Source organism: Takifugu rubripes, chromosome 10 (genome assembly GCF_901000725.2).
Source record: "Takifugu rubripes chromosome 10, fTakRub1.2, whole genome shotgun sequence".
Classification (NCBI taxonomy): Eukaryota; Metazoa; Chordata; class Actinopteri; order Tetraodontiformes; family Tetraodontidae; genus Takifugu; species Takifugu rubripes.
The window spans coordinates 6,325,957-6,333,737 of record NC_042294.1 but is presented as its reverse complement, the minus strand read 5'-3'; the positions used below and the strand labels follow the sequence as shown (position 1 = coordinate 6,333,737).

General features: G+C 43.3%; 1 protein-coding gene across 3 annotated transcripts; it reads left to right on the top strand.

The window, feature by feature from the left end:
- Nucleotides 1-702: 702 nt before the first annotated feature.
- On the top strand, nt 703-7,732 carry sgk3 (serum/glucocorticoid regulated kinase family member 3). 3 transcript variants are annotated; one of them, XM_029843049.1, is made up of 18 exons: nt 703-931; nt 1,499-1,581; nt 3,255-3,437; nt 3,517-3,600; nt 3,698-3,770; nt 3,854-3,929; nt 4,235-4,310; nt 4,524-4,573; nt 4,707-4,764; nt 4,967-5,050; nt 5,127-5,258; nt 5,376-5,488; nt 5,562-5,598; nt 5,963-6,049; nt 6,192-6,287; nt 6,371-6,526; nt 6,602-6,691; nt 6,931-7,732. In XM_029843049.1, the coding sequence occupies exons 3-18, from the start codon at nt 3,360-3,362 to the stop codon at nt 7,099-7,101; spliced, it is 1,461 nt and encodes a 486-aa protein (XP_029698909.1). In that variant the 5' UTR covers nt 703-931; nt 1,499-1,581; nt 3,255-3,359; the 3' UTR covers nt 7,102-7,732. The 3 variants fall into 3 exon arrangements, with proteins under 3 accessions (XP_029698909.1, XP_003967988.1, XP_029698910.1); XM_003967939.3 differs by having other exon boundaries at nt 1,494-1,581; XM_029843050.1 differs by lacking the exons at nt 703-931; nt 1,499-1,581 and adding an exon at nt 1,655-2,012.
- The last annotated feature ends 49 nt before the right edge of the window (nt 7,733-7,781 follow it).

Sequence of the window (7,781 nt, the reverse complement as noted above, 5' to 3'; positions counted from 1 at the left end):
AGGCAATTTAAGGACAGTTCTGCAAACTCACCTCAATTGCATCCATGTGTACAAGGTCTGCTTTTGTTTACATGTTCTACTGGTGTTATATGCAACTTGATGTGTGGGATGACTAAAGCTCAATCTCAGTTAAGCATGTCTTTTGATCCAGGACATCAAGACTTAAGAAATCTTTCTTTTCCACTGCCATTAGACTCCTAAACAGCGGAGAGGCATCGATAAGCATGGTTACCTCATACAACAACATTGACTATTCACACCGTGCACTGTGAAGTTGATGTTGTGCCTTCTCTGTATACTTACATGCTTCTTACATGAGTAAATGTTCTAAATCTAATTTACCTAACTAGTTAACAATTTTTGTCTAATTTGATCTTTTGAGTCTGGCATCCATTATGATTAAAATATAATAATTTCACCATTTTCTGGTTGCTCACACTCCCAGTTTGCTAATACAGCTGATGTTTCACTTGTCTGTATTAAGACTTTTTTCTGTATTAGGACTTTTTTAGCTACTTGTACTTTCATCTTGATCTCCAGTATTAATTTTACTGGGTAAATAAAGAATTCCTCCCTACATGGAAACCTGCTCCTTACTGTGTAAATAGCAATTGAAATTGGATTAAACCATCTTGGGCTTCGTGTTAGTCTTATTTTGAAACGCCTCACCGGATATAGCCTGTGTGTGTATTGTCTACCTTGCTAGTTTTTGTGGTCTCGTGACAAAATTCATTGGATGTTTCCTGCTTCTTTTACTTGACAGACGCCGAATATCTTTCAGTTTTGGGACGTTTGTACGCTCTTGTCCAAATCAAGCCCGAACATATGCTGAGACTATCGGCATTGGAAATGCTTTAGAACGGCAATTTCCACCACCCCCTACTTTACCTACGAGAATACGTGGACCGCGTCTGAGTACTGAGACGTCAAGGTACGTGATGTTCGTGTAAACTTCACGGTCACCGAACTTTTCGGAGGTGTTCGCTAACTTAAAAACAGTCAAGATCTCGTTCGTGAACGTCACTTTTCGCCATTTAATCGTTTACTTGTGCCAATGCACACTACTAACGAGTCACGTTTATAAAGAAACCGAACATTACTACAACTAAGGATAAATAAAGGTGAAATAAAGTAGTTTGGTATACAACCCTTGGTTTAGCGATTAAGCTAGCTTCATACTGGATGGGGTGCGCCTATTTGGCTCCCTCACACCTTTTCCCAGGTAACTTTGATTCTTCTATTATGTCTGTTCCTGTAACACACGTGTTTAGGGCCGAGATTCAAAGTTCGTCGGGTTTTGTCAACATTGAATGGAAGCGACGTTAACAGCAGCAGCAAATGTGGATCAAAACAAACACCTACAAGAAAGTTGCGCGCCCTGTAAAGCTGCATGTGGAAATCCAGTTCTTTTAGGCATGTTTCAATCAGGAAATGTCCCCATCGGGCTGGGCTGAAGTGCTCCGTGTTCATTTAAACTTCTGTCCTGTTTTCAGTGCAGCAGCAGCAAGATTCGGATCTGTTGGGGGAAGTCCACAGGACGGTTTCCAGACGGCTGCGTCAGGAATTTGTCCAGATGCTGAGGTCAGTTGGGCTTAATGGAGGCAGACGTCACACGTTTTAACAAATGAAGGATAAACACATTTGTTGTTGGGATCAAATAAGCTCGTCCAGGTTAATTCCTTTATGCAGCCCTTTTTGCAAGGCAGGTCAGTTTTGATTCATTTCTGGCAATAATCTCCCTCCATATGCCGCGACACAATAATGTATGTTCCACATCCTCATAGGATATCCACCTACCAGGATGTGTGTCTGAGCAAAGCGGGAGGAGTGTTATTTTGGACAATGTCTTCTATTTATGGCTGTTAGCAGAAGTTCTCTCGCGTTGTGACACGAACGCAGAGCCTCAGCCGCCGCGTCGGAATGTGGGAACGTTTGTTTTTGCTCATCGTCGCGATCTCTGTTGCCTTTGAGACCCGACAGGCTCGATCGCCGCGTGTGTGTGCGTGGGTGTGGTGAGTGGTTGCATTCCGTCGTGAGGAGTAGCAGAGTCAGCTGAAAATCTACGTTTTCCTGGAATTACACGGATTATGTGTCAATTTAGCTGAAATATTTCAGGAATGTCTAAAAGTGGGACCTACCTAAGAGAGCTAAAGCCTCATTGGAGAGTTGTGGTATTCTCATATGTGGTCCGAACTTCCGCCTTGCTGATATGGTCAGGGTGGCTAAAATGTCATTTGTCTTTAGACTTAGCGTAAAGGCCATTGTGATTTTCGTGAATGAAGAAGAAGATGCAAATGGCGGAGAGGGCACGAGGTCCCTCTGATAGCGCACGTGCATTCTAAAGAGCCACTCTTTTTGCTCTCCCTTTAACCCAACGTGAGCAGAATGAGACGGCCCTTCGGGGCGCAGACGGGATCAGGACACGGTTGGAGAAAGTTGACCCTCGGCGGGCTTCCCGCGTGTTGTGTGCAGACAACAATAGGAGCGACGGCACCAAAACAAAAACCGATTGAACAAACTAGGTTGATGTCACTAATGCAAAACAATGGTCAAGTCAGGGCCGCGCACAAAGAGCTTTGTGGTGAAATAAATAGACGCTGCACGGTTCGGTGAAGGAAAAGAGATATGCATCGGTGGTAGATTTAGAGGCGTTTCAGATTTTTCAGCGCTTAAACTGTACGTGAAGATCAGTTTTGACCTCTATCGCCTTGGATTTTTAATTCTCCTCTTTAAATCTTGAGGAAGAACCATGACAGGGGTCGCGCTTTCACCCTGTTGTGTAACTGCAGCTTCAGACACCCCTGGAAGGCTGTTTTAAAACAGCTCTAGTGGCTAAAACAAGGCAGAATGTCACGGAATCAACATACATGACAGAGTGTGTGTGTGAGTTTGGGATAAAGAGGCTGCTGAGGTATATAATCCCTCCCTTAAAGGAGTGAGAAAAGCACCTTCAAGCGTGTGAGATATCTCCGTAAAAATGTCAAAGGAGATGGCCGTGCTTGCAGACAGGAGCGAGTTCATCGGTTGCCCTGGGATACGGAGCTCCCTCTCCCCTGTGCTCACTCCGGTCTTCATCTTTAAAGGGCCCAGAAGCATGGAGACATCCCAGAGAAGCGGTTTAAACTTAAAAAACGAGCTGTTTGTTTGCAGGAAATATCTTCCTGGCACAGGCGGCGAACTCTGCGGCCTGTGAGCAGAACACCTGATCCACTTCCTGAAAACCCCAGTGGGCTCTTCTCTTTTCTCCCCTGCAGCTCTGGCCCAGGATGGGGAAGCACAAGTTGAATACTTGAAGTCCTCTTGTGACAAGAACGCGGCGCTTTATGACCTTGCACATTTGAACGCCCGCGGCCGCTACGATGGAGGAGCAGCCCAGTCTCCCTAACGTCAGCATTCCGTGCCACGACGAACAAAGGGACAAGAAAAAGCGTTACACGGTGCGTGCGAGGACTCTTTTGGGTTCAGCTCGGCCCGCGGCGTTTGCCTCTCGTGGGTGAATCTCTGCGTCTCTTCCAGGTTTACAAAGTGTTAGTCAGCGTGGGGCAGCAGGAATGGTTTGTCTTCCGACGCTATGCAGAGTTTGATAAACTGTATAACGCAGTGAGTAGCGGAGCAGCACTGTTTTCAAGCTTATCGCCTCTGTCATTTATTTGATCTTTGTGACGTTTCCCTCTCCTCTTTCAATGTCATTCAACAGTTACGGAAACAGTTCCCCTCTATGAACCTTAAAATCCCCGCAAAGAGGATATTTGGGGACAATTTTGAGCCAGGTGGGTGGCTTCAAATCCAAGCACCAGATGTTGACAATTGACCCGTGTTTGACTGTTTTAAACCACACACGTGTCCCGAACAGAGTTCATCAAGCAAAGGCGAGCTGGATTGCACGAATTCATCAAGAAAATCGTGTCGCACCCGCAACTATGCAACCAGTAAGTGTTGCCTCACTGTGATGAAGAAGTTTTCTTTGAAATCTAATATCAGGCTTCTTCTCTCTGGTGTTGGGAATTCCATTTTTAACTTTTATCCTATGTGCTGCAGCTCCAACGTCAGAAGGTTTATATAGGCCGAGCGAGGTTAATTTTCAAACACGGAAAAGCAGATTTGTTGTTACAAAGGAAGATAGCTTAGGTTGTTCCCTTTTTAAGAAGATTAAACTACTGTATACGTAAGAAAACAAGGAAGTCTAGTTTTGCCATTTCTCACTTGCTGACATCATTTTCTGCTCTTTAAACAGCCCGGATGTGAGGGCGTTTCTACAGATGGACAAAATCCGAAACTTCTCCGACGCTTCTGAGGACGAAGATGAAAAAGTGAGACGTTTTCCTAATTTACGTTGCGATTTGGTCGCGGTAGTTTATCCCCGCCCCGCCGCAGTTAATCCTTTAGTCTGTGCGTAAACTCTAAAGTCTGCCTGCAGTAAACGTCTCTTATCAACAGGTAATCTGTGACGATTGCGTTTCAGTTTGAGCCTCTTGTTAAATGTTAAAAAGCACTGAGACAATGTTTTCCTTCACCGCTGACAGAACAACTCTACCTCCGGAAACATTAACCTGGGACCGTCTGCAAACCCACAGTATGTTTACACAACCCAGATCCCAAATTCTCCTCATTCCGTCTCGACCTGCTGTCCTAGTAACACTTTTCTAACCGGCTAAATTGCACGGTACATTTTAACATCAGTAAATTTGCTTTCATTTTTGTTTCAGGGCAAAGCCGACAGACTTTGACTTTTTAAAAGTCATAGGGAAGGGGAGTTTTGGAAAGGTTTGTGAAAGAGACAAATTAATTTATGAATGTCTTTATCAATGTTACATCGTGGAGTTCTGCAGGAGTTGCAGAACATTGTTCCTCCTCATAGTTTTGTTCTGCATGTTTTGGTTCTTCCCGTATAAGAAGTGAGAGTTTGAGCTGAAATCGTCGCGGGTTTCACACAGAAGCGTCATGCTTTATCATTCTTGTGATGCAGGTTTTTCTTGCAAAACGGAAAACAGATGGAAAGAATTACGCAGTCAAGGTCTTACAGAAAAAAGTCATCCTCAACAGAAAAGAGGTAGCTTTACGTTCATTTGGGCTTTTTGGCTTATTGTGAATTGTAACTCTCCTAACAAATAACTCTTTCTCATCAGCAAAAACACATCATGGCGGAGCGCAACGTGCTACTGAAGAACGTGAAACACCCTTTCCTGGTGGGGCTTCATTACTCCTTCCAGACAACGGACAAGTTATACTTCGTGTTGGACTTTATCAATGGAGGAGAAGTGAGTCGTCTCTAGTCAGGCCCCCTAATGAGTCCCTCGGGATGCTGTAGGTGGTCAACACCTGTCAGAAAATCATGTTTGAAATCAAACTAATGAAAGTTGTATTTTGTTTTCCAGCTTTTCTTCCATCTTCAAAAAGAGCGCACTTTTCCTGAGCCCAGAGCAAAGTTCTACATAGCTGAGATGGCGAGCGCGCTGGGATACCTGCACTCCCTTAACATCGTTTATAGGTGTGTTTTGAATTTGGCGGTCGTCATGGTTCCCTATGTGCGTAAACTCACGCTCTGTGTGTCTTTTATCCAGAGACTTGAAGCCGGAAAACATCCTTCTTGACCATGAAGTGAGTATTCGCGTCATGTAATCAGCTCTTTACTGTAATTGTGCTTAATGAATAGTTGAATAGTTAATGAATCGCTTGCTGGTTTATTACATGAGATCATATACACAGCATGCGTACCGTTATTCTTCTCTAGCCGTTTCCTGCTCCAGCTCTACAGAATGTGTGTGATTGGATTAGGCCTAGCAAATGATTTTCCTGCCTGTCTGACCTTATTGAGAAAGCGACGGAACAGTGAATGGGCCTGAGCAGCAAACGCTGCAGCCAACATTCCTGCTCAACAATAGAATCCTCAGTCCCTGAAGATAATGAGCTGCCTGTGAGGCGCACGCATGTCTTAAAATGTCCCTGTGTGCTCTCTTTAAAGGGGCACATCGTTCTGACTGACTTTGGATTGTGCAAAGAAGGCATTTCCCAGTCAGACACTACGAGTACTTTCTGCGGGACACCTGAGGTATGACAGCGGAGATTTGGATTACGACTTGAGTTATTGTTGTTTTGTGCAGGGTTTAATTAAAAAAGGAATCATTATTATTAACACCGTTAAGTGTTGCCATCTAAGCCACTGAAATGATAAAGGAGTGCTGCTTCTTCAGTATTTAGCTCCTGAGGTGCTGAGGAAGCAGCCCTATGACAACACAGTCGACTGGTGGTGTCTGGGATCAGTGCTGTACGAAATGCTGTTTGGACTGGTGAGTTTTAACTTGACAGTCGCGTTTACGTTGTATTTTAGCAACAGCGCGTGCCTCCGCTCATCTTTTATTTCACATTTTAGCCACCGTTCTATAGCAGGGATACGCACGAAATGTACGACAACATTCTCCACAAGCCGCTGGGGATGCGCCCTGGAGCATCCAACACGGCCTGGTCCCTCCTGCAAGGTCTCCTGGAGAAGGACGGCACACACAGACTGGGCTCCATTAATGATTTTGTGAGTGGGAATATTAAGTCCTCTTCTCCCCATATTGAACGTCCAATTCCTCATTTTGTTCGCCTGTATTATTAGGAGGAGATCAAAGCTCACAGCTTCTTCTACTCCATCAACTGGGATGATCTTGTACAGAAGAAGATTCCTCCCCCCTTCACCCCTAAAGTGGTAAATATTTCCTGTAATCAGAATACTCGGAAGACAAATATTAGCTCTAATTAGTGAGGGTACCTATGTTTTATTTTTTTTTAATTGATTTGACATTTTTTTTCTTCCTTGTAAACTTAAAATTAAGTGTCATACCTCCAACTACCATTATATTTGTTGTACTCCTTTATATGCTCCAAATGTTTGATTTTTAGGCGACTACTAATATTTTTGTTCACTCACTTTTTGTTGCTTTACAGAACTCTTTTTCTGATATCTCAAACTTCGACCCAGAGTTCACCGAGGAGATGGTTCCCAAGTCAGTCTGTTGGTCTCAAGAACACTCCATCGTCAACGCCAGTGTAATGGAAGCCGACGATGCCTTCGTGGGCTTTTCTTATGCGCCACCTTCTGAGGATTCTTTTTTATGAAACATTCCAAATGAGGTGTTTTTTTGCCTTAACCACAATGACCCACTTGGACAAAAGGGAAGAACTTATACTGTGGACCAACTTCTTCTGTGAAGCCAAATTGAACAGCTGAGAAGAAACTGCACTTAAAACAGATTCTGGCCGGAAAAAGATTGTGTGCCTTAAAAATCTATATTTTACCATTTTGTATTTATATAAATATATATGCACACATAATAAATGGTATTTTTAAATTCCCGTTCCCAACCTTAGTTACCTAAAGTAAATTTGACCATGTTTTCTGAAACACTTGAACACTTCACAGGACATAAAAAAGACCAATGTTCATGTCCATCTTATTGCTGTACACTGTCAACTGGAAATAGAGCTTAGTTAAGTGACTGCTGAATCAAGCATTTCGATTTATACTTCAGGTCACATTTGAAAATGTCATTTGTTTTTCCTTATATTGATGTGTATGGGGTGTGTGGCGCGCTTTTTTGGTTTTTACAAGATAGTGATTATTTTTGGTTTTTCATATTATTTGCCTTAACAAATGTGCGGAAGTTTATAAATCCACAATGCAGTTTTTTGTTCTCGTATTTAAAAAGGCCAATATTTCAACTTGGTAATAAACCCTTGTTTCCAAAAACTCTAGTGTGGCTTTGTGAGATTACTGTGCTACCATGGCAACGACGCGG

Excerpts from the sequence above, each read along its gene's own strand:
- sgk3 (XM_029843049.1), top strand. The coding sequence starts at position 3,360 with ATGGAGGAGCAGCCCAGTCTCCCTAACGTCAGCATTCCGTGCCACGAC. Across the intron at positions 4,311-4,523 it reads CTGAGGACGAAGATGAAAAA|AACAACTCTACCTCCGGAAA; the intron begins GTGAGACGTTTT and ends CACCGCTGACAG. Across the intron at positions 6,288-6,370 it reads ACGAAATGCTGTTTGGACTG|CCACCGTTCTATAGCAGGGA; the intron begins GTGAGTTTTAAC and ends TTCACATTTTAG.